The 25,479-nt window shown below is 42.5% G+C and overlaps 1 protein-coding gene across 1 annotated transcript; it reads left to right on the top strand.

Annotated features, from left to right (window-relative positions):
- Positions 1-1,182: 1,182 nt before the first annotated feature.
- On the top strand, positions 1,183-20,099 carry TWSG1 (twisted gastrulation BMP signaling modulator 1). Its single transcript, XM_010174631.2, has 4 exons — positions 1,183-1,345; positions 8,739-8,838; positions 11,853-12,119; positions 19,609-20,099. The coding sequence occupies exons 1-4, from the start codon at positions 1,223-1,225 to the stop codon at positions 19,788-19,790; spliced, it is 672 nt and encodes a 223-aa protein (XP_010172933.1). The 5' UTR covers positions 1,183-1,222; the 3' UTR covers positions 19,791-20,099.
- The last annotated feature ends 5,380 nt before the right edge of the window (positions 20,100-25,479 follow it).

Genomic DNA, 25,479 nt, shown 5'->3' on the forward strand with positions numbered 1-25,479 from the left:
CAGCCCGGCGTGGGTGCAGCTGGCCGGGCGCCCACCGCAGCGGGATGCAGGAGCGCTTAATAACCATTGCAGGAAAGAGTAATCTGGCACAGGCTTTACACGTCCAGATCGTGCCTTATTGCCGTGTTGGCGTGTCTTTCTACTTTTTTTTTCTGTTTGGATGTTGCTAATTGAGGGGTGGGGTTTTTCTGAGTTGGTAAAGCAGAAAAACATTTCTAGATAGAGAGAGAAAGAGACCCAGTGCCCCATTAGCATTTTTTCCCCTCTTATGAGAACAATACAGGCTCATGTAAGCTTGCCCAAACATGGGCTGCCTTCTGTTATATATATTGGTGCGGTGCCTAGTGCAATAGGGTCCTCTTTCAGCTGGGTTCACATGCTAAGCCCGAGTGAGAACTCACTGGCACGCTGCTAATGGTGCTATATTTGTAACAAACACCACCTCCAAGAAGCTGGGCTTTCATAAAGGGAGAAAGGTGGAATGCTTTGAACAAACCCAGTTCTTCCCTCTGTTTGAAGTAGCAGATGCTCAGCTCCGGTTGGCTTCACTCACTTGTGTGGCTTTTGAAAGTTACGTCCTTCAAAGTCTCCCGTACTCTTTTTAAATGTTCGTGTCTGTATTTTTAAAAAAGAAGTTAATAACGTTGTGATTGAATTGAAAGCCTCTGTGACATCTAACTGTAGGTATGAAAACAACTGTCTGTCTACATTAAAGATAACACGGCAGCTTACCTTGCATGTGGTAGAAGGTTGCTGTACAGCTTGGGTCCTAGACACCTGTGTGTACCTTTAGCCTGAGGAGATACTACACAAAACCTATCTGTCTGCTTTATGCATGTACAGAAGTAGGTCTTCGTTGGCAGGTTTTCTCTTCTGAGGCATTTTTTTATTGTCACTGCTTATAGGGTGTCATGTTTGATATTGCAAACTCGAGACTGTTCACCTTAAGTTTATTGCAGTTTTAATCCAAAAGTGCAATTGCTGAAAGCTTTAAATAAGTTAGGTGGGGGAGGAAGAGTTGGGTTTGTTGTTAAGCACCCCAATTTGACCTTTTTTTATTCTCTGCCCCCTCACAGAAAAGAACATATTAATCTTTATTGAAGGAGTTTCAAGGGGGAAGGGAAAGTAGGATTTCACTTCTCTCCCTGTAGCCTTTTCAGCTGCTGGTTTTTATTTCAGTGCTGGTTGCAGTACTTGTGAAAATTGCTCACCTGCAGGAAACATGAGGTCGCAGTACGTCACGGCGCCCACAGTCACTCTCCTTCTGTTCCTGCTGTGGATCCAGTCGTCAACAGGCTGCAATAAGGCTCTCTGTGCTAGCGATGTCAGCAAATGTCTGATACAGGTATGAGTTGTGTTTTCTTTATTTGCTTTTAAGCATTCAAGAAACAGTTCTGAAGCTGTGTCTTGAAAAGATCCAGTGACACAAATAACCAGTATTTTATGTTAGATAGTGTCTTTTTAAGGAAAGTAATTTGGTCTCCTGCACATATAAGCGCAGAATAACAATCATTTTATAGATAATATTAAATGTATGTGTATATGGGCATCTTTCTTTTTTTAATGGAAACATTTTCTAGTCAAGGATTAGGATTGCTGGGTTAGTGTTAGAAGTCACTACCAGTCACACTGTTAGTTTTCAGTCTCTTTATTAGTGATGTTATAAACAAGCAGCAGTTTAAAACAGGCATTTATTAGAAAGGTTTCTGTGGGCAACAATTTATTTTTTTAAAGATATCTGCAGTACCAGAAGTTCAAATGTGCTTACAGTGTTCCCATACCTGTCTGAGATGTTCCCCTTAACTTACCGTCTGTCTGCTTTCTTAAACCTCCCAGCCCAGGCAGAGGGTCAGTAGTTGATGCCTGAGGTTCTCCATGACATCAGGTTTGTACAGTTTGTACAAAGATGCCTAAAAACTCACATGAGAGAACTAACACGAGTAGGGACCTAACTCGTCCTAAGAGTCCCAAGGTGCATTTGGAAAAGCTTTTTCATCAGGAGGGACCTATGGCTACTAATGGTAGCGAGCAAGCTCTGAAAGTATGTGGGTCTATCTAAAAAACAAACAAAAAAACCAACAGCAACCCCCTCCTTTCCCCCCCCCCCAAAAAAACCCCAACAAACCCCTCCCCCCCCCAAAGAAACCCAAAACCAAATACTCACAGGCTGAACTGGTAGGAAATGGCTATTGAACTAAAATCCAGATGCTACTTTTGACTTGCTGTGTGTGTCTGCAGCGAAACAGACTGAGACCATGTTGCTCTTCTTGTAGCAGGAGTTAAGAGGTATGATGGGCAGCAGAACAAAAATGCCTTTTCTAGCAGAATTGGCAAGCAGTTCTGGTAACTACCAAGTATTTATTTACTAATGGTGTATTGAGCAGCTTCTTGACTCCGTATTGATAAAATGAGCCTTCATGTGGTCAGTTGCAGCTGCTTTAAAAGAAACCGTTTCTTACTGCCTCTTTGTAGATTGGAAATCCAATAGCAGAGAGCACAAATCAGAAGCTGGTAACGTGCTGGCATGCTTACTGTAAATGTATGATCACAGTCTGAAAAGTGACGTAGAAGTGTCATGAAGCATTTAGATGTTCATTTCATTGACTTCTGTATAAAATTTGTCAGGTTTACAAATAAAAATACTTGCCAGATTCACAAATTCATCCTGTGGAATGAAGACTGACTGTAGGCTGAACTGTTGCCTTTCCAGCTTCTGCACTGCCATTGCTTAAAAAAAAAAAAATAAATAAAAGCTGCTTCTCCCAGCCTCACCATGGTCTGTGTCGTGGTTAAATACGGGAGCAGGAACGCCGGTGTTTGCGCTGGTACGTGGGGTGTTGTGCGCTGTGACAAACTGATGCACCTACAAGTTCCTTCTGTTGCATTTTTTCAAACAACCTCAAGTCTTGAAACCTTTAAAAAGTAAGATGCTACTTGTGGCATTGGATGTATGAGGCACTTAAATAGCAAGTGCAGTGGTACAGATTTGTTGATTCAGGGGAAAGCTGTTAGTCCAGGTGAAGGGGAAAGCAGGGAAGAGACACTGTCTCCTTTTCCTGTGCCACTGGTGGAGCCCACCATCCATGCAAGCACAGACATCTCCTTTCCAAGTAATCTCTTACCTTTTATCAAGTCAAGCTTGAGACCCCAGCATTTAAACTTCATTTTTATGAGCGAGTCTGAATAGAGCACAGCCCAGGAGAAGTGGAGCCAATGCTGCTGGAGCCCTTCCTCGGCTGGGAAGAAGACGACGGGGGTTCAGCGCTGCGTGGAGGTGGCTCACGCCATGTGCTTTTCTTGTATCACGTCGGCACCTCTCTAGCGACAGCCCTAAGCATGCAGAGAGACGTCTGCGCCGCTTTACTTGTCCTCGTGGTGGAATGGTGATGTGGAATCCCTTTTTAAAGCGTTTCCCTAGAATCAAAACTGTGTGCCATTCCCCGAGACCCCCCGGGAACCCAGAACACGTGAGTTGTGTACAATTACGGGGAATGCTGCTGTTCATTTTCACCGTCTGGCTGCTCTCTTCCTGCAAACAGGCCTGACATACCAGTCAGTATTCATTCTTTGTAGAAGTGCAGATCAGGTCAGACTAGTCTGATTGTGGATGTGAAGACTATCCTAAAGCTTTGACTTAAAGCAACTGTCATCTTTCTTCTTGGCTCTTTTTTAATTATTATTATTTTTTAAAATCTTCAGCGCTGTTATAGCATAAATGCTGCACTGGTATGTGAAGTGCATGTTATTTCTTGGGTAGGTATACAAGTAGAATATATCCATGTAGTTTTTTTTCCCCCCTCTAAACTCTTCTGGAGAAATCTGAACTTAAAAATAAAATACTCTGTTGAGTGGATTTGCTTGACTATTGCATGACATTTTTGCCCAACTTATTTTTGTAACTGTTGTAGTTTGGCAAAATCCGTGGCTTGAAACCGAGATCACATCACTCGGAGACAACTTGTGGAGCAAACAGAACGTGAATGTTTGTCATCTGCATCTGCGTGCAGAAAGCGAGGCTGCCTGTCTTGGAGACATAATGAGACAAAAGACCTGCTCTCTCAAAAAGCATATGGTTAACATAAATATTTTTGCCAACATGGCTAGGAGTCAGTACAGTCATTACTGCCACTCCTTAGGAGCTGCTCTGCTTAAGGGTGGTCCCTACATAAATATTTATTTTGTTAGATGCAGAACGGAGCGTGAGATCAACAACTCTCATGCATTCAGCTTTCCTTTCACATCTTGAGGCTTTAGCTTCAGTGATGGTCTCATAGTCTACTTCTTGTTTTTTTGTAAGCAAAGACCTGTAAGAAAATAGCTTGAGGCATCTCTCTGCATAAGCTTAGCCTTCACAAAAAAGCTTTGTGGCTTCTTGTAGTTGTTAAAGGAGTTGTGGGTAAGGCTTGGGAGTGTAGGCAGAGTGGGACCACAAAATTAGTTCCCTTGAAGGCTTTGGACGTAGCTCCTTCCCATGTATCTGGGAGTCAGGCATTGAAGTCAATAACTGAGGGTTACCTTGCTTTTCAGGTAGGCCCCCGAGCCCTGGTTGCACATGGCACATGTATTGCAGTGTTTATGCTAGCACATCTGTTGTTGACTTGGGCACATGGGTTGTTGTGACATTTCCATGTGTGGAGGAGATGAGAAGACCAGTTATGCTTGCTGGGTGGAGTGGAGGCATATATTGTGTCCTTGCAACATGGAGGAAATCCTTGAAGGCAGAAACCTCTAGGGTGGGACATTCCCACAATTGTTCGTAGCAGATGGTTTTGAGGCAAGTCCCAGACTGGCTCTTGCAGTGCAGAGCTACCTGCAGTAGTCCAGCTTGGGTGGTACGTTGAGCTTTGCTGGCTCATCTGCAACAGCTCTTTAAACTACAGCCATATGTCAGAAACAAACGGTGCTGTAGTTCAGGCTTGGATTTGAGACCCTGCTGAAGAGGGGTCGTTCTGCAGGGAATACAGAGTTTTCTCTCCCAAACAGTACATGCCTGCAGTCCCTGTGGCTGGTGTGGTATCGTTCCAATTGAAATATCTCTTCATCTTTGTCTTCACCTCCTGTTAATCTTGTGTACAAACTTGTCAGCTTGAAAGGATTTCCAAGACTTTTTAGCCCTGTGGTATGAAACAAGTAACACTCCTTAACTTCGGGGCTTAGGCATCTAAAAATGACTTGTAGTGTGTATGTTGTAGCGGCAGTATCTAACGCAGTTGGGTTAACAAAACCGTTCTGGCTGGTTTGCTTCCAGGAGATTTTCTGTTAATAAACTGTTCTAGGCAAAACACATTAGCTTTTTTTCTCTCATCCCCCTTCCAGTTTGGAAGGATGTTGCCAGTGCCTTCAGGTCCTGTTTCTCACTGCACTGAGAAAATACTTTCTGTCATTTCAAGAAATCTTTGAAACAATGCAGATGTTAATACCTTGTAAAAAATCTTTATTTGCTCTCTGGAACAGAAGTATCTATTGTACGGACATGCCAGCTTCCTATTTAATGCTGTATCTTCAGACTGAGAGGCTTATTTCTTGCCTAGCAAAATACATTCTCTGATGCACCTTCAAGTACTTCTGCTTGGGAAGTTGCCAAGCTGACTTATGAGTAATATTTTCTTCCACTGACGCCTCACCACCCCCAGTGATCAACAAGGAACGTTTCTCATTCTGCCTCACTTCACCCACGTCTCATGTAAGCATTCTTTTAAAAAGATGTGTCCTGTACAAGCATCCAATGTGAATGAGTCAGGCAGAAGGGCTGAACAGTGGTTAAGGAAACACATATATGGAAAAACATACAGTTACTGCCCTGAAGAGACAGCCCAACTGTGAGAAGGAGGGAGCTGGACAACTGTGCATAAGACTAATTAGGTTGCTCTTTCTTCACTCCTCCCCCTCCAAGTTAAAAAAAAAAAATACACTGCTCATAAGCCCTTCCTATAAAAATAAAGTTGTTCAAATATTGGTAGGTACAATGGTACTGTCCCAAGCTAGTGCTTACACACAGTGAAGCTAAGCAGATTTTTTTTATTACATTGCAAATGTATAATTTAAGGTTACACTTAATTTACTGAGAATACTCTTCTCTTAGATTCACTCAGTGCAATCTATAAAACTGAAATAACTTTAGTGAATTTTCTGGGTTTAATTCATACGTTACATTTAATAGCTTACAGAGAATTGCCTCCTCTCACATACTGGCTTGTTGGTGTTGCAATGTCTTTAATAAGTATGAAGTTGTTTGCCCAGTTTTACTGTTGAAGAACAAACTTATGGGATATTTTTAGTTGAGTATTAATACATCCTAATATGTATTAATACTGTTCTCTGGCTGAGGTAACAGTACTGTTTTTAAAGTTGTTCTATTCAGGCTTTAAAGTTGTTCTATTCAGGCTTTTTATTCTCAAGGTTGACACAATCTGTTTATCAAACGGTAAGATAAATATTTTAGAAATGCGTCATTCATTCGCATAAGTCATCTTTCTAAGTTTGTGGTGTCTCCTCTTGTGGAAAAAATTGTATCTTTTGTTAATGAGGCTGGTTTTCGTCTTTCACTTGGAAACAGCATAGTAATAGGTGACATGAATAAACTTTGATAATGAAAAAGCAAAAAAATCTTGGTAGTTTTCCACTCTGTAAGTGAAAATTCCGGACTTAACTAAGAGTGCATATTGCAGAAACGCACGTGGAGCGGGAGTTCGTGCGTGATCACTCAGCAGGGCAAACAATTCACATTAAACTGTGCAGGCAACAGCATTTCTCAGCATTACACAGAACATGCAGTAGCTTGTGAATTTGGTTTATTTGATGGCTTCAAGAAGATTTGTGATCTGGGTTGAAGTGAATGGAAAAATAACAGATCAGGGAATTTATGCTGCATTAATACATTGTAGCACATCTGCAGCGGGTTTGGGGGTTTGTTTGGTTTTAGTCCAGAACTGGGAGCCCTGAAATTTCCTCTGCTGTAAGCTGGAGCCCTGTCCCCAGCCAGACCTCGCTCTGGGCTTGCCCTCTGAAGTGCACTTTTGGTCCTCTGTGGGCCTGCGTGGGTTGGTGCAGAGAGGGGCGATCCCCGTGCAACCCAACAGGCTGCGGACATTTGCAGTTGTCCGTGTTGCAGATCAGAGAACGGGGATGGTACGTGATCAGGTGCATCTCTGTGCCGTGCCGTGCCCAGCAGGTGCACTCCTGGTGTTTGGTATAAAAATGTCTCCTTTCTCCCCTACCTTAATGCTCCTTAGCAAGAGCAAGCACAGAATTATTTAGAAAGTGTAATTTTTTCCCCTCAGCTTCTTCCCAAGGTGCTACAGAAAGACTTTGGGGGTGACATTTGTGTCTGCCTGTAAGGAAGGGTGTTCCTGACCCAGCTGTGGTTAGCTGAGGTGAAGCCTTGGTGGTGACTCTAGGTTACGAGAATTTCACACCAAACCATCTTCCTGCCCTTCCCTCCTGTCCACGTGCATCTCCCAACTGCACTGCAGCGTGTCCCTGCCCAGAGAATGGGATCAAAGAGCAGGGATGGGCATCATGTTTTCCCCAGCCTGGTGCGCAGCAGAGATTTGCTGATGGCTCTTCCAGTAAAGCCAGGGGTGGGAAGGATCCCGTGGTCAGTGTTTCCAGTAACAGGATTTTGTTTTCTCTACCAGTTGTGTGTAATGTGGTGGTTGGACAGATGTCATCAAAACCAGATTCTTAGGACAACCAAATGACTTGTTGGCTGCCCATGTTTTGCACTATGGTGTAATTCAAGCCTGTATATTGTTGTCATGCAGGCACAGTCTTTTGGCTGAACTGGAATTACTAGTGTGGATTTGAGCTAGAGGGAAGGAGACCACCTGGTTTTTAGATTTCCTTCACCATTGTAGACTGTTTCTGTACTTTGATGTCTACAAGTGTATGTCTCCAGCAGAACTGCTAAACCAGTGCCTTCAGGGTTAGGTAATAGGAAAAGAAAGGTTTGTCTTCTTGCTTCCATACCTCTTCCATATTTTTAGCCTAATAATGTTTAAAGAAAAATGTGTGCATACTATTAATAGTATGTGTGCATACTGTTTCACTTCCTAGAGGCTCCAGAAGTCCTGGAGGTATCCCAGGGTGTCGATTTTGGGGGAAGGAGGCAAAGGGTTGTTTTCGTAATAGCAAAAATGAATCAGCTGGATCTGGGGGGAAACACCGATCGGGTCACGGCTGTTGCAAATGGAGAGCAAAGTGTAACAAGTGTTCAGAGATGCACAGGATCCTGTGGTCAGATGGCTTAACCGAGTGAGTTCCTTTTAGAATCCACAAATAGGTGTAATGGTAGATGTTGTGTATCTTCTTGTTTATGCTACTTACAGTAACTTCCTTTTCTAGCTAAATTATAATATGCACGCACTATTTATATATAAAGGAATTTGAATTTCCTGTTGTGATGGGAAAGCCATTCAAAGAACTTGTAGATTCAGGCATACACAGAATTGCACTCATTTTTCCCATGAATAACGTTTTTCCATTTTTAAATGTTTCTTGACTTCAAATTTGTCTTTAGAATTTCACCTGTTAAAAAAAAAGCAAGCTTGCAAAAGATCCCTCTGTAAACTAAGTTTGGTTCTTCGGCTGGAACTGTTTTACCATTTACACGCTGCACTAGTGTACCAAGCTTTTTTTAATGCTGTAATTTGAGTTGCAGCTCGAGGAGGAAGCACTCTGCCGTGTTAGCGTTTGACATCTGGGGTTGCTGCGGTGTAATGAGTTTCTGTTGTTTGCAGGAGCTGTGTCAGTGCCGCCCTGGGGAAGGGAACTGCTCCTGCTGTAAGGAGTGCATGCTCTGCCTGGGCACACTCTGGGATGAGTGCTGTGACTGTGTTGGTAAGTTTGCATTTGTTTGAGATTTTTTTAATTGCTCCCTCCTGTCACACGCTGTGCTCACAGTCTTGTAACAGAAGTAAAACATCAGGACAGAATCTGTGCTTTAAACATCTTAGGGTTCATTCTGTGGGTACTGAATAAATTACTGTGGGGAACCAAACACTGGAAAGCTCTTACCTGCTCTGTCGAGTCGGGGGTGGCGACAGTCCAGATTTTGCTTGGCTAATGTCATTGTAACTGACTCTTAATTTTGTCTCTTAAACATAAACTGCTTTTTGAATTGTCATCCTGAGGAAACAACGCAGCACCTGCTTCATGGGCTTGGATGCTGTATGGAGGTTTTGTAACTGTAAAGTGGATTGACAGATACTGCACAGGGACAATTTTAGGTTTGAGTTCCCTTGTGAATTCTTGGGACTAGTAGTAAATATGCGTGGCCCAACATTTTCATTGTTCTTTTATTTGCAAAAAGAGCTCTTTGTGGAGGGTAAGAAAGAGGCATACAAGTTCTTACTGTAGGATTAGATGACAAGTCTTAACAAGAACAGCATTACTACTAACAGGTGGTGTTCAGAGTTTGCAGATCTCTGCAAGTGAATGCTGCCCCTGTTTAAGGAGGATATATTCTAGTTCTGTCTCTTGTTTTGAATGCGTTGCAAGCTTCATCCTCTTGTGGTTGCTGTAACTCTCCCTCTGCTGCCATTTAAAATCCACCTGGCTTGCATGGAAGAGATCTGTCTTGAGTGTTGTACCTGCTCTCAGCTTCTCTGTCTGTCTGGATCTTCTCTGAATTAATGAAGATTGTTACCTTCAAAATGCTCCTTTTTGGTGCAGTCCATTGCTTCTCCTGTTCCATCATGATGTGAATATGCTGTCTGACACCTTGGTTTTTGCTTGGTTCTGGCTAGCTCACCTTTGCTTTACTGTCTTTCAGTAAGCAGTGGAGTGGCATGATCCTGTGCATGGTTTGCTTTAAAAATAGTAAGTGGGTGGGATCTCTGTGGAATGACCAGTTCCCCATTAAACTATGAGCAGTGATTTCTTGATACCATCTTAAGAAAGTATTTTTGTATTAGATTGATATGCACACAAGCTGTACTCATTCTGCAATAATTTGATGAACAGTTTTGATGTTATTTTTTTCCTATGTGTCCTTCTTATCAGTGAAATTTATTTTGTGAATCCAACCTGACAGGGGGCCTCTAAAAAGGCTTACTGGTTTCCCTTTCACAACATTATACAATGACATAAACTAAAGTAGATGTCTCTTGATGTCTCTGTATGAAACTCTTACCTGGTTTGGTATCTTCCTAAATAAATTTTAGGTGGGCATCCTTTATTACAATTGTAGAGTGAATATTCAGAGTGCTTGCTAAAAGGTGATAATGCAAGGACAAACATTTTTTATTAAAGCAGTGAGTCTAGGAATGTCTATGAAGAACAAACCTATCTGAGAGGAGTCGGAAAATAATTGTTTATGGTAAGAAGTTTGCGTAAGTGGAATTATTTTTTGGTGTGACCTGATGTTGTTTAGAGGAGAGGCTTGGGTTTTTTGTCCTACCCAATATTTGGCTCACCGTTTTATAGGAGCAGACCACCTTATCATTCCTGTTATTCATTTATATGTTATATTATAATATCTTCTTATTCCTATTATTCCTGTGTTATTCCTATTATTAAATGATTGTAATGCTAACTGCTTGCTTAAGATTTGCCAGATCTCATGCTAGTCATCATGGGCAAACTTCATTCTGTTGTGTTCATTATGGAAATCCATCTACTTAGATTTAAAAGATTGTGGTTTTGTATGAGGTTCTAGTTAAACATGATTTCTGAAGCTAGAGTCCTGATGTATCTGCAGGGCAGGTGATGCTTCTCTGGTTGTGTGGGGCAGGTAGACTTTGAACATTTATGTCCCATACCACTTTGATACAAGATGCTTCAAGACTGGTGTGCTTTGCAGCTGTAGCTGTCTAAAACTGTGTCTTTGAGACTGCCCAAAATGGTATCCAGATGTACGTGAGGAAAGTGGATTTGTCATCCTCTTGCCAGGCGACCTCTAATAGTGTTTTATGGCTTCTGACCTTAAATACCTATGCAGGTACAACTTTTCTTTTCAATCTTGGCCATTTCAATGTTTGGATTAAATCAAGATACCCTTCACTTCATTGCTGGTAGTAAAGGTTAGTGCTTAAATGATTGATGAAAAAACCGGCACCTGCATTGCACATCACAAAAGCATTTTGTAGGACGTGACCAAGAGGATTACAAGGTTTCAAAAAAGATACAACAAAAGACATTGAAAAATAAGGAAGAGAGAACCTGGAAACAGCATTTTGCCTGTAGTGACCCCTCCAACTAAGTAGCAAAGTGAGGTTCATCTCAGCTCTCTCTAAGCAGGTAAAGTAATTCAGGCTCTTGCTCCCTCCTGATACTGATCTTTGCACCTCTGGCAGATGACTAATAAGATGTAGTGCACTGCTGCAGTGGGTGAGGTTGAATACTTGAATTGCAATCAAAAGCTTCATGTACCTCAGGACTTGTCAAGATACTATCTTCCTTCAGTCGTAAACTTCCATTCCACATTTATACTGGTATCGATTATGCTGTGCTTTGTCTGTTTTCCCAGGGGAAACAAACCTTTTGTTGAACTCTTCGTGTTCTAAACTGTAAAGATAACGTAAAAAGGGAAGGAAAGTGCCCTGTAGATGTGGTTTTTTCTTTCCAGTTAGATCTCAAAAGTTGCAGGTGTGTTTTGTGGAGTCTGCAGAGATCTGAAACCTGGAAATTATGGAAAGTTTGTCCTGCTGTATTTAGTGGCATTTCTGCTGTTGAGTGAAGGGGTACATATATTGGGTGAGGGGTATGTACATAACAAGATTCTGTTCTGCTTAGGAAAAAAACAAACAAAAAAACTCCCCAAAACCCAATTTTAATTTTCTAAATATTCCTGCCTGTTTCAAGGAGAAAAGTTGAGGGAGTTTTGTGTAACTTACTGTTTCATTCCTCTGCAGGTATGTGCAATCCTCGCAATTACAGTGACACGCCTCCAACATCCAAGAGCACTGTCGAGGAGCTGCATGAACCAATTCCTTCCCTTTTCCGGGCACTGACAGAAGGGGATACTCAGCTAAACTGGAATATCGTTTCCTTCCCTGTGGCAGAAGAACTGTCACACCACGAGAACCTTGTTTCCTTTTTAGAAACAGTGAACCAGCCACAGCATCAGAACGTCTCTGTTCCAAGCAACAATGTCCACACACCTTACTCTAGTGACAAAGGTAATGAGCATAGTGTCTAAATTCCTAGTGTTTCCTCTTGTCTCTTCCTGGAGCCTTCTCAGTGCATCTCCTGTGCTTGTCTGTGCTCATTTCTTCTTTTCCCATAAAAACATGAAAAGTTCAGTGTAATTTTGAGCATGAGGCGTGAAGCAAAAGTATTGAGGAACATGGAAGATGGTGTTAAAGTGTCTGATGATCTTAGGAGACACTGAACCACATGAGTTTGACATGTCTGTAATTCCTCCTGTGCATTATTTCATGTGCACTGGCACGGTATGCTCTTTGACTTTGAAGCAGTTACCTGTAGCTTAGGAGACAGGACAGACCAAGAACTGAATCCAGGTAATGTATCAGTGCACAGGTAGGCAATTGAAACGTGGCTTCAGAGGTTTGAGAAAGCCACATGCCATAAACCGTTGTATCTGGAGTAGATGTTAATTTCGATAGTCTGGGCTGGCATAACTTGACCTCTTTAGAAGGAAGGTATGTAGGAAATCCAGGATTAATAGTAAACTTGAATAAGCTTAGCAAGATCACTCTTTGTGTTGAGGAGGTGTATGTGACAGACAACCTTAAAAATGAAGAATTTGAGGGTGGGGTTCAACTTAGGGGCTCATTCCTCTTCTTTATATCAAGTTTTTTATATTCTCACCTTCAGTTTAAAGGACAGACTTCAGAATACTGTTTGCTGGGTGTGGGGGAAGATGAGAATTTTGAGGTAGTGACAACAGTGGCATAAGAAAAATATTCTCTGCTTCTTGGCTTCCACGCTAAACCTGAAATATTTTCCCTGCGAATCATTACATCAGCCTTAAAAGAATCTCATAAACAGTTCATAGTGAAATTACTGCTTAACAGGGAAAAACAAAAGCATCTGATTCGTTTCTTAGTGTAATTAATGCCTTGCTTCCTTCCCAACACACACTTTAGATATTTGTAACCCCATATGTTGCTGTTGTGATGGCTCTTTTATCTTATCCATGAAAGATACGCTAATTGATGGACACGCCGCTCTTCCGTTCCATTGTCAACCTTTGACCTAGTTCCGTTTCTCAGTAGGACTGCTGTTGATTAAATGGGACCATAATGGCAACTTTTCTAATTTCCTTTGGTTAAGGCACGTTAGAAAAATAAATGAAGTCCAGAACTGGGAAACCAGATGGTCAGAAAGCATCTCATTCATATGTTTTTGACGTTATTAAAACGCTTGCTTGCCATTATGAGAATGATGCAGTAAGCCATGTTACATGGCAAGCCACAAAAAGCCCTGTGTGCAAACACCACAGTATTTAAAGACGTAAATTACACTTGGGGGGAAAAAGAAGTTATGCTTAGAACAATCCTGAATGTATCCCACTGTGCTTAGGTACTGCAGCCCAGATGGCTCTTCCCTGACAGTCCTTTACTGCCATACCAACAGGATGGGCTAATGATAGTTTTGGATTAAACTTGGAATTTGAATTGCATCTCAAGGGTGTGGAGGAGTTTTGAGTTTAACACCACAGACAAATACATAACACTGCAATTTTTTCTTAGTCAAAACTCTCCGTTTAATTTACTAAGAATGTATTAGAGATTAAGTTGGGAGAGTTTTCACTGCAATGATGACAGTCCAAAAACAGCAGTTATATTTGGAAATAGTTACCAAATGCCACTGTTTTTCAGGCTTCAGTAGACAGTTAGAACAAAAACAAATGTCAGAGCTGTTCTTACAATCGCTGGCTATGCCTCCTCCATCTTAGTGATCAGTGAAGAACTGGAAAAGGTAGCAAGTAGCTTTCAACATCCTATACTTTAATTATCTAAATAAGTAAATATGTTGAGGAGGCTGCATTTTCTTGGTCACAATGTAGATAACTGTAGTGCTCTGCTTTTTCAGGAGTCATATTAAAGTTTGCTTATAAAAACACGGGTGATTTGAGCCTTGAGAACAGAAAGTGGAAAGAAAAGTTGGCTGCTGGCCTTCATCAGTTGATGTTTATTATGGTGGAAGCAAGGACAACTGGGGAATTGTACCTCCTGTGTTGGGTGTTGTGCGAGCCGTGAGGTGGCATTGGTTTTAATACTTTTTTGATTAGTTTATTGGGGAAGCAGTAAGCAAAAGGTAGAGGGGTGAGAGGTCAAGGGCTAAAGAGCCTTGTGAGCATGGGCACAAAGAGGGAGCCAAAGAAGTTACTGGATTCTGATGGTTTCTGCCCATGCAAAGTTGAGTCACACAATGGAGTCACTGTGGTTGAAGAAGCTAGCACGTGGCAGAAGCACTGAAAGAGGGGCTGGGTCTGTGCATGTGTATGTGTGTGTGCCGAGGTGCAGTAAGTAACAAGCTTAGCCTGCAGTGGGAGAAACTAAAGGCGTTCTTTGTGCTTTCCTTCTCCCCAAACGTGCTGCTAGGCTAAAGGGCACATCTTGCAAAGGCAGGTGTCCTTTGGGTGACTGGCTAAGCAGTTGCCTTCAAGGCTGTAACATTCAGGGATTTGAAAGACTATTCCTGTGAGGAGGAACACAGATGCTTTATGTTTTCCTTACAGTGCTGTGCCCTCCTCCATTTTGTGGTTCTTCTGTGGCTCCTTGCATGCCTCACTCCCACATGGTGTGCTGGCAGCAGCCTGTTGTGTGTAAAGGGAGAGGGGCTAATGAGAAGTAGATTTTGGTAAGGGCACAGTAGTCTCTGTGCTGTCTTGTGGAATACATCCCAAAATGTGGGAGGGCTCTGCCTACAAATACCCCTTGTCACATGGTGTGACACAGTTCTGATTTTGACTTCAGCGCGAGTTCATGCAGGGATTGCGTTAGGCTGGTCTGGGGGCCAGACTTGCTCGATAGAGTTTGGGGTGAGTGCCAGGAAAAGCATCACCCACCATGGGAACCCACGAGCTTTGTGCCTGAGTGGCGTGGAGCCACCAGCCCTGGTAGGGCGGCTGTAGATCCAGGAGGAGGTGGGGTGTGGTGGGATATAGAGCATTCCTTTCTTGCCCCAGCCACCAGACCTTGAACTTCCCCGTTATTATCTTAATGAGTGTCTTCCCTTTCCTCCTGTGAATTGACTTTTGATGTTTTAGCTGCCAAAGTATGTGTGTGCTGCTGGAGCTGCTGTGGTTCTTGAGATCAGTAGTTTCTGGCATTTGAGCCACAACCTTAGAGAGGATTGTGATGATTATAAATCTAGACCTACATTTATACTTTACTCTTTTTGCTTTACTCTTAGCTGATACTCTCAGAGCTCTGAACTGTGAGTTCAGATGCTTAAATAAGCTTAATGGTTTCAGATGATGACAGGATGTTGGCTAGAGAGAGGGGAACTAGATAATCTTTTGGCAACCGATGAAACAAAGTCTCTGTTGTAGTTAAGGGTTTCTGATTTACACTGCTTGGTTACACAGGGGATGGCGTCTGCTCTGCGCTTCTGCTCCCCACCCCCCCACCCCAGTGCCAGCCAGGTAGAGGAGAGCCAGAAATCCAGTAAAGTGGCATCTACCTCTGTAGATACTCTAGGAAGACCTTTTTTTTTTTTGTTTCTTTTTATAAGTTCTGATTGGTATAAAATGGTAAGGCTGCTGGATAAAGGACAGTTGCCTTTTTAAAGTACTTTTAGAGCTACCAACAAAGAGACTTGCAGATAACTGAAATTAACACAGCACCTTAATTTCAAAGATGGCATACAGGGAATTGTCATTAACTGGGAAAGTTTTTTCATCTTGTAGACAGGCATTATTCCTTAACTTAGAAGAACTGAATTGTTTTATCTTCTCCAAGTTACTAAATTCCTCTGTAGTGCACCAATACAGATCTCACTTGCAGCACAGACAGTATCGTAGCAAAGCCTGATAGAAATGTGAGTCTGTTTCTTCTGGACATTTTGAATTTAGACTTGATTGTTTCTTCTCCTACACAACCTTCATTGAGTATGAATTGGGGGAAAAATAGGAGAGAGACTCATGTTCTGGAAAAAAAGAATGCTGCTGCACCCTTCTCCCTCCCTGCGCCTGTAGTCCTTACAGTGTGAAAATTGGCAGAATGCAAATGAAAGAGCTGTTACTACACTGAGTAACAGCCTTTTTATCTACACTGAGGGAGCCAAGTGATGACTACGTAATTAGGTTTGTGAATTAATTTAAATACTCCCCCAGATCCCAGCTGAGCCTGTAGGTATGTATTTTTTTCCCCTGTGTAACTCTGTTTCTGCAGCCTATAAAGAGGGATCTGATGCCTGAGGTGAGGAACTCTCCTGCTTTCAGTAATTCAGCGTCTACACGGGCACACAGGCGCTGCTGAGGAGGGGACCAGGAGTGGCCGAACAAAGGCCCTGGCCAGTCTGTCTGGTTTGGACCTGGCAGGTCTCTGAGTGAGCGAGACTTCAGAAACAGTTTGGTAGCACATACATGGAGCGTGTCTTCCAGGGGCTTACCAGAGCTACTGAGAACCAGCCTGATCTACTGCTGGCTCTGGCCTGCCATGTACACTCTGTCCTCTCGCCTTCGCAGCATTTTTGGACTGGTCCTCTAGGGCTTAATCCTCTTGGCTTGTGTGCAGGTGAAAATAAACTTTCTACTCTGCTCACCAGTCAGTCAAGATTAATGTCCTTGGTTGCTGCTGCCACCTTAACAAGGTTAAGGTCTGGGTTTCATTCCCATTTTGGTCCTGGGAGAGGGTCTGAGGAGAGCAGTCTCTGCAGTCTCACAGGACCTGATGACTGCGTCATCTGGTTTTGCCAGGGTTATGGGCCCGATGCTGCTTGTCCTCCAACTTCCTTCTCCCTGAGAGATGTCTTCAGTCTCTCAGTTTAGTGTTGTGGATCTCTACATCCTACAAATCACAGGCTCTTCTTCCACAAGAGGTCTGTTTCAAGTTTCAGCAGGCATAAGGTGGTGAATTCGGCTTTTCCAGAGGCTGTCGCAGATGAGGTCAACATGAATGTGAGCACAGATGTCTCCTAACACAGAGAGGACTGGTCACACTCTGTTGTGAAGACAGCTTGCAGATGCTGGGAGCCGCTAACCCACCTCAGAGTGCGCACAGCTTTCCTGACAAGCTTTCCTGACCTACTGTAGGCTTTCCTTTGCATGTTGCAAGTTGGAGTGCCATGATCATCATGATAGCAGTGAGCACTTCTGGACACCCTTTGGAGAGGGAGGACTCTGGTTTCTTTAAAGAGTTGTTTCATTCCTATCTAGAGAGAGCCATGAGTCATTTTGCCTTCTCAAGCCAGCATGGAGACGGAGGTCAGTCAGGTGGAGACGGCATCTCAAAAGATGATTTTGCATCAGGAAACCTTTCGGGATTAGCCAGGATTGCCTGTTTTGGGGCAGAGGCTGTGTGCCTCCAGCTGACATCTTCTAAGACTGACCTTTCTTATGGCATTTAATGGCAAACTTGAGAAGATAACTACTAAAAAGTTATCAAAGGAGTGAATTTGGATTAAGCAAGAGTGTTCTTTCTAACACAAGAAATAGACAGCCCTACTCAAGGGGAAGCACTATTGGACCTGATGGTCACCAATGCAAGTGAGCTCATCAGGGATGTCAAGGTTGGAGGCAGTCTGGGCTGTTGTGATCATGCACTGGTGCAGTTCAGTGTCCTAAGAGAGTTGGGGTTGTTCAGCCTGGAGAAGAGAAGGCTCTGGGGAGGGCCTTATAGTGGCCTTGCAGTACCTGAAAGGTGCCTATAAGAAAGTTGGGGAAGAACTGTTCCCAAGGGCGTGTAGCAACAGGACGAGGGGTAACGGTTTTAAACTAGAAAAGGGTAGATTTAGGTTGGCCATTAGGAAAGAGTTTTTCAATCTGAGGGTGGTGGATCATTGGAACAGGTTGCCCAGGGAGGTAGTGGAGGCCCTGTCCCTGGAGATGTTCAGGGTCAGGCTTGACACAGCCCTGAGCAACCTGCTCTAGTAAAGATGTCCTTCACTGACTGCAGGGGGCTTGGACTAGATGAGCTTTGAAGGTCCCTTCCAACCCAAAACATTCTATGATTCTGTGATTTTTAAGAGGGTATAAATAGTATGAACACCTCTTAGAGAGGGTTCTGTAAGGTTCCTGTGCTTGCACACCAGCACATTTTGCTCTCTTGTGTGTGGTGTTGTCCCTTGTCATGTGCCCAGAAGCATGGGCACCACAGAGATCATTTGTTGTTTGCACTGGGGAAATCAACTGCATAAATCTGATGACTTGTAAGTGACTTAATGGAGACCCTTGCTGGCCTCAACTCACCTTTGGACCTCACGTTAAGAGCTTGCCGTGAGATCTGCATAGTACTGAGGCTGCTAATCTATGGGGCACCGATATTTTGAAGGGGAGGGTCTGGTGCACTTCAGCCTCCCAAGACTTACTCACAGATTAGAGACTGAATAAACGCTGTGGTTAACAACTGCACTGCTCTGAGAGTCCTTTGGTTACTCACCCTTCTCCATACCTCCATAATCATTCAAAAAACCCCCCACTCTCTTGATTTACCATTTACCTTTGGATTACATTTTTCTCATCAACGTTGGAATGTAGGTCAGTGTGTTTCTCCTGGATCCACGCACCATAAGCAGTAATAGGCTAGAAAGCCTCTTGGCATCTCCCGCTCACAAATCTGCATGATGTGTACGAGTGAGACATGCATGTCTGCAGACAGCTTTCAGTTGTGCTTTTCCTCACAGTGTGCCAGGTTGTGCTGGGGGTAAATGTGATGCAATCAAGATCCTTTGGAGGATGAACCAAGTTATGGTGTAACCACACGTTTAGCACAGGAAGAATCTGTCAGCTTGGAGAATTGGAAGTAGACTGGGGAGGCATGTTTTTGTTTTACAGTTGTGGTGAAGGCCTCAGCTCCAGTTTGGGGTTACAGCACCAAACTTAGTGGCATTTCAAGTAATTGCATGGATCTTAGAAGAACAAACTTCTACTTAGGTAGAAGGAGTTTCTTAATCTTAGTAGTAAAGCTGGTGGTGTTGCTAAAAAAAGTAGAAAAAACCGTGCAGTTTCAAGTTGAGGTAAATGGGATTCTCTAGCTCTGTGCAGCTGAAGAGTGTTGTGGAGTGGGGGGGAGGAGGAAACATTTACACTTTAAATAAGTGGGTTAAGAAGTTTTTCATGACAGCAAATAGTAACGGCTGGCAACTGCGGAAGTGATATCTTGATATTGCCTTCAGAGGACACATGCTTGGTTGTTCTTTTGGCATAGCCTATCCTTAAACTTCAGAAGGTGGATCCCTCATAACTGGAGGACAAAACCCAAAAACTTTCTTGCCTGTGCCTATAGAAATAAATTGATGCAGATGGAGAGCAGACAGCAGGTTGAGTTGTAAACACTGAAAACTTGAAGTTGATATTGTACCTTGGCTCTCTGCCTCCTCTCTCTGCTTTCACTATCGTCTTTTCTTTCCTTATGCCTCATTGTCATGATGATTTGCAATCCTACTTCAAAAGCTGCACATTTAATTAATTTTTAACTAACCTTTAAAAGTAATGTAAGACCTTTTAAACCAAATTTTTCCCCCCTCTTGGTTTAGAGCATATGTGTACTGTGGTGTATTTTGATGACTGCATGTCAATACATCAGTGCAAGATCTCTTGCGAGTCCATGGGAGCTTCCAAATACCGCTGGTTTCACAACGCCTGCTGTGAGTGCATTGGGCCAGAATGCATCGACTATGGCAGTAAAACTGTAAAATGTATGAACTGCATGTTCTGAACAGGAAAATTGTAATATAGGAATATTGAGGCCAAAGTGATCTCTCTCCGTTAGAGATGGGGATTGCAAATACTGCGTTTTGGTGGAGTGCCTGCTGGTTGCAATTAAATGTACCTGGTTAAAAAAAGATGTATAAAATCTGATAACTTCTGTTTTTCTTTATATATTTTTTAATTCATGTAAGCAAGGCTAACTAGTAGAAGTTTCAACACTATGTTTTAAGTTTATTTTTCTTTATTTCTACTCAAATGGTAAAGCCATGCTCATCCTTGCTGTTCTGACTGTTTTCTTTCTATTTGAAAGTATTGACTCTACAGGTTTTCAGAATGTAGTACTATATCTTGTAGTTTAGAGTAGGGAAACCTTAAGAATGTGGTAATGAGATTCCCATCATCTAAGTTCAACAAATAATTAAATGGCTGCTAGGTTGGAGGGTTGGTTTTTCTTTAGGGGCTGGGTTTTTTTGTTGTTGTTTTAGTTTCTGGTTTTGTTTTTTTAAGTTTATTACCTTCCAGTTTTTGAGCTTAGCCTTCTACTGTCAAAATGGTATTTGGGGAAAAAGAAAAACTCATACTTTCTCTTCAAGTTGAACACATGGGCTGTCATGGATCAAATCCGAACTTCTTAGAAGGGCTGCCCAACAAAACACTGTGTATGGGATGCTTTTCTTCCCAGTTTCATTTGCCCTGCTCTCCTAAGTACATTGGGGCCTATGTTGCATAATTTATATATTTAAAAAAATAAAAAAAAAATGTCAGTCTTCTCTTAGATACCAAAATAAAGCTGTTAAGTGCAGTTGCATCTCCCTCCTTTTGCTCACTCCCTGAATGTTCAGTCCAGCAAAGAAAACAGGAAAGGCTATTATGGATTTAATGACTAAATGAATAAAGAAGAATTAAATTACATGAACTAGCAAGTGATAACAGGGTCACCAGTTGAGCAGTTGGCAGAAGCCATGTTCTCATTTAATAGTTTGCTGTGAATATTTATTCCAAAACATAATACTGTTTTTTCCCTCCATGAAATGTTGTCGCTGAAGAAGGGGAGATGTGTCCACAAAGGCAAAATTAGGATGTTCTGAGTTTAGAACATTGTCCATTTTTCTAAGTAAGTGTTTTAATATGCTGACGGTTACACGGCAGTTACTATGACCCAGTTAGGGCTCCACTGATAATGGTACTAAGTGCAAGAATAAAGTGTATGACTAGTTAATGATCAGCTTTTGGTATTTATAATGATGTGGGTTTTAACTTCGTGAAATTTTTTAAATGCATATATGCATATGCACACACAACAAAGAACTTGGCTATTCATGTTTCTCTCACTAAACAGAGGGATTAAACTGTTTTCTGGTCACACCTGTCTATCTGTACCATGTACAAATGAAAGCAGTCATTTTAAATTTATTTTCTTGAAAAGTTTGCCTGAATGGTTTTTTAAATTTTTTTTCATGATACAGTTCTTTCAATATGAAATAATAAAAAAATCTACTCTTTTGAAATAATGTCACTTTCTTCAGTCTGTTTTTTCAGCTGTAAAGAAGTACTTGAAAGATGAGTGTTTATTGTTTTGAAGTAGTGGATAATGGAATACCTTCATACTTTAAACTTGCAATTAAGTGATAAAAAATCATAGATGTGGTAGAAACGCTTAGCTTATTGTGAAGGAGTTGTTCTTCCTGTATTTGACAATTTGCATTAGCTTTTCTTCTGCTTGAGTTTCTGAAAATGAATGGAGAGAAAGAATATGTTAGAGTAGCTGTGACTGTTTTTAGCTGGAGGGTGATGCATCATCACTCGTGACCAAGACAGCAGATCCACAGTAAGCATTGCTACAGGTCCTTAGCAGGCTTTGGGTTCTGGCAGCCTTAAATTACTGGAAACATTACAGCAGTTGAGAATTTTCTTGGGGGAAAAACAGGATTGATGTTTCTGGTCAGGCACCTGCTGCCCCATGGATCTGTGACACTTTCTCCATTACATCATCAGAATGTCACCGTGTGGTCAAGGGTGGGAGTGGGAGTGGGAGGGATGGGGGGGGACCTGGCCTAGCAGGTGTCCAGGAAACACCGCGGGGAACGGCGTAGGAGCATAACCACAGTTGTGTGTGCAGCAGCCCGAGGGCAGGCAGTGGGGACGCGCTTCCCGGGCTCACCCTGTTTGTTGTGGTTCCTGATGTTGCCTGGAGTTTGCTGTAAGCGTTGTGCGTATGCAGAAGCCACACAGCAGCACCCCATTGTGTATTTTGTTACAGTGAGTGTTTTAAGAGGTATTTTAATAAAAAGACATTACTGGTTCCTGTGTTTTCTTGCTTAAGATTTGCTCAGGGAAATGTTACCAGGAAGCATATTATAAAAGTTACTGTCTGAATGGAGAGAATCATACAGAGAATTAACTCTTCAGGCAGGTTTTTTCAAAAATTAAAATTGTATTTTTGAGGTCTTTTCTTTACATAAATGAATAAAATAGAATTTTATTAATAGTCAAAATGTTCCTTCTGACACATCTAACAATTTTGGAAAGTTATTTAGTCTCACTCATTTTGCAAGATAAATTGTAATTTGTTTTGGGGGCTTTTATTTCACTTATATCTGGATACCAGCAAACCACCACCTACATAAGTGCTTTAGAATACTTAAGAACATGCTTTAAGAACTTTTCTGGCTAGGAATCTTCTCCAGGTAAGCATCAGCCAGTTTTCTCTCTGTCCTTTGGGACAGAATTGTAAATCACTGAACTTAAAGGGAAGCAAAAAAAGGGAATTCATGTAAGAAGAAATTACACAAATCCCTAGTCTGTTCAGGTTCTGACTGAGAAGAGGTTGAAGGCCTTTTGTTATTCTCTCTGTAAAAGCAGAGAAAGTTTTAGTTTAGTTGCTTTGGTTTTTGTTTTGGGGTTTGTTTGTTTGTTTGTTTGCTTGTTTCTCCCAGCAGGCTCCTAAATGCATCCTTTGTTGCTCCTAAATTTCAGAAGCGTTGACACCATGCAGAGAGAGTGAGTATGACAACCACAACATGACATTGCTTTCCTGTCATTTCTTGGGGTTCCTCCTTGCTTTTTGTACGTTTAATGGATTTCACATCTAGTACTTAAAAAACTGAATATAAGAACACTTGCTTGTATTTCCAGTAACACATCTATGATTTCTCCAGCATCCATCCCAAAATTATGGCTACTTTGATAGGTGGCTCCCAAGCCTCCCATCCTGCTGGCTGGCTGGTCTGGCTTGATGTTTGCTGGTGATCACACACTGAAACGGAGACCCACACAACACGCACACACTCTGATCTCTCCAGCCACAGGCACCTGTGACACACAGGTCTCTGTAACTTGTGGTCCCTTCTCCAGGGGCTGGCACTTACACCACCGTGCACACAGCACCGAGACTCCCTCACCCAGGAGAAGAGTTGAGTAAGAAGACAGGACACATGGTGGTGATGAGGTGCCTGCAGGGCATGGCCAGACAAGTGTACTGACCAGCAACCTGTTTGCAACTGACCAGCCCCTTTTATGTTCTTATCCCTCTTTTTCTTCATCTTTGTTCCCCCCGAGCAACCTTGATCCCCCTCTTCCCCTGCCTTTGGTCCTTCTGCTACAAATCCTGTAATAGGTCTTGTGCCATCCCAAAATGCTCTTCCCCTGTGCCCCAGGAGTCCTGTACTCCTGCAGGCAGTAACCCCTGTAACGCACAGTGATGGCTGTCATGGGACAGCCCTGGGAGGGGCTCGTTTCTCTGGGTACCATGTTGGGGTTCCCCCACTGCCATCGTGCCACCGTGCTCCTCCGTGTCAGGGAGAGGAGCGCTGATCACATAACGTCTTGCTGATCGTAACGGCTGTTGGATTTTGTAAAAGAAACGCCTGTACCAAGATTTGTCACGTGTTCTTGGCCTGACATCATTCCCCAAGCAGTACATAAGTAAACTCTGTGCTACTCACATAGCAAAACATACACAAAATGTGGGAAGGAACAAAGCGAATCCCTTTCAGACAAATCTAAGATGTGAGGCTGCCAAGGCCCAAGTGTTCTTATATCCTCTCCATTGCTTGGGTATTTTTAAACTTCCTTCTTGCTTAAAGATCTCGGAATGGTGTGACTCCATAGCAGTGGGGGTTGTAGAGGCAGAGTTCAGTGTTGTACAGCTCTTTTGGCTCTCTTCTGCTGTGTGCTACTTCTTACCAGTAACATACTTTTTCCCCCAAAGGCATTAACTAATACACTGCTTTTAGGCTTTCCTTTGTATATTCAGGCTCTCATTGTTTGCATGTGTGTTTCTGTATGTGGCCAACCAGTTTCTTTCATAAGCTACACCTCTTTATGTCTGCTGTGTATTGCTTTACTGCTAATTAAAATCAGGTAGTGTATCTAAAGCTGTCCCGGAATAGTGCAACCCATGTATTCTCCCATCTCTCCAACACAAACTCAACCTCATAAGTGGCTTTCTTGCAGTAGTAGCATAACAGAGAGGGAATGGGCAGGAATTATTCATTAACACGGCTCTGCCTTTTTCCCTTTTTTTTCCCTGACAAAATGCTTTCTAAAGCTGCCCTCCATTATTATTTTATCACATTTATGAGGCTTAAGTACACCAGCAAGACTGAATTTCAAAGCAGAGGGCTTGCCAGCTCAGAATCATTGCTTGACCTTGTCCGTAAAGCAGTAAGAATTTTACAGTAAACATGTAAGAAGGTGCCCTGGTCTGTCTAAGTAGGCCTCAGACCATAGTAAGTTTTGTAAGTCAGAAGTCATCCAAATGTATTAAACACGGCAGTAAATTGGTTTAGTCAGCACTGCACACAATCACTTGTTTGTCTTCAAAAAATGGGAGAAGATTCATTCGGAGTTAATTAGCTGATGGGCCCTTTGTGCGTGAACTTGTGTTGGCAACAGCCTCCGATAATACTTATTCTTCAGAGCTGAGAGCCTCTGCCGGTCACTTCAAGTGGAGATCCTCACAGGCAATCATCTCAAATTACTAGGGGATGTTACTGAAGTAACCTTTCTCTCTTCTTTTGCCAGAAATTACACAGCCTTTGTATGACAAAAAAATGTGATGTTAAGTTAAATAAACCAGTAAGCCCTTGCTGTTAAGCTGTTTCTTCAGGAGGGGAGGAGGTAAATTGGAACTTGCACGGTTATGTAACGTGTTGTGAAGACAACATCTCTGTGCTCCAACACTAATCAGAGTGTTTACAACCTCCCTTTTGTATTTTCTACTGAATAGCACAAATTCCTGTGGGGGACCTTTTACATTACAGCAGGAGGTTGCACAAAGAGCCCATTTGACAGGGACTAAGCAGCGCTGAATCTCAAGTGAATAAATGAAGCAGGTGGCACGCTGCCACAGTATTAATGTGTCCAACAGCCCAGGGATTATGTTTGAGGCTGTGGCAATGAATCGGTCTGCTTCTCACTGAAACAAATTCCCCTGTTGATGAGGAATCCTGAAAAGGATTCAAATTATGCAGGTGCCTAACATAACAGAACCTTGCATTGTAAGAGACGAGGAATACAAAATTCCCGTTAGCATCACTGTAAACAGGACACGTGTTGAGATGGGGATGTGTTTCTTGGCACAGGTTGCCTCAAGTCCATCCACAGTGTTTCTCCATTTTCTTGTATTCGAGTGGCAGAGACGAGCGGGTAACGACTGAAGGTCAGATTCGTTATGCAGGAGGAAGCCGATGGCT

This window comes from Antrostomus carolinensis, unplaced genomic scaffold (genome assembly GCF_000700745.2).
Source record: "Antrostomus carolinensis isolate BGI_N321 unplaced genomic scaffold, ASM70074v2 scaffold21980, whole genome shotgun sequence".
Taxonomy (NCBI): Eukaryota; Metazoa; Chordata; class Aves; order Caprimulgiformes; family Caprimulgidae; genus Antrostomus; species Antrostomus carolinensis.

What these genes read in the sequence shown, in the direction of transcription:
- TWSG1 (XM_010174631.2), top strand. Translation starts at nt 1,223, where the DNA reads ATGAGGTCGCAGTACGTCACGGCGCCCACAGTCACTCTCCTTCTGTTC. An exon ending in TCAGCAAATGTCTGATACAG is followed by an intron (nt 1,346 to 8,738) that starts GTATGAGTTGTG and finishes TGTTGTTTGCAG; the next exon opens with GAGCTGTGTCAGTGCCGCCC. An exon ending in TGAGTGCTGTGACTGTGTTG is followed by an intron (nt 8,839 to 11,852) that starts GTAAGTTTGCAT and finishes ATTCCTCTGCAG; the next exon opens with GTATGTGCAATCCTCGCAAT.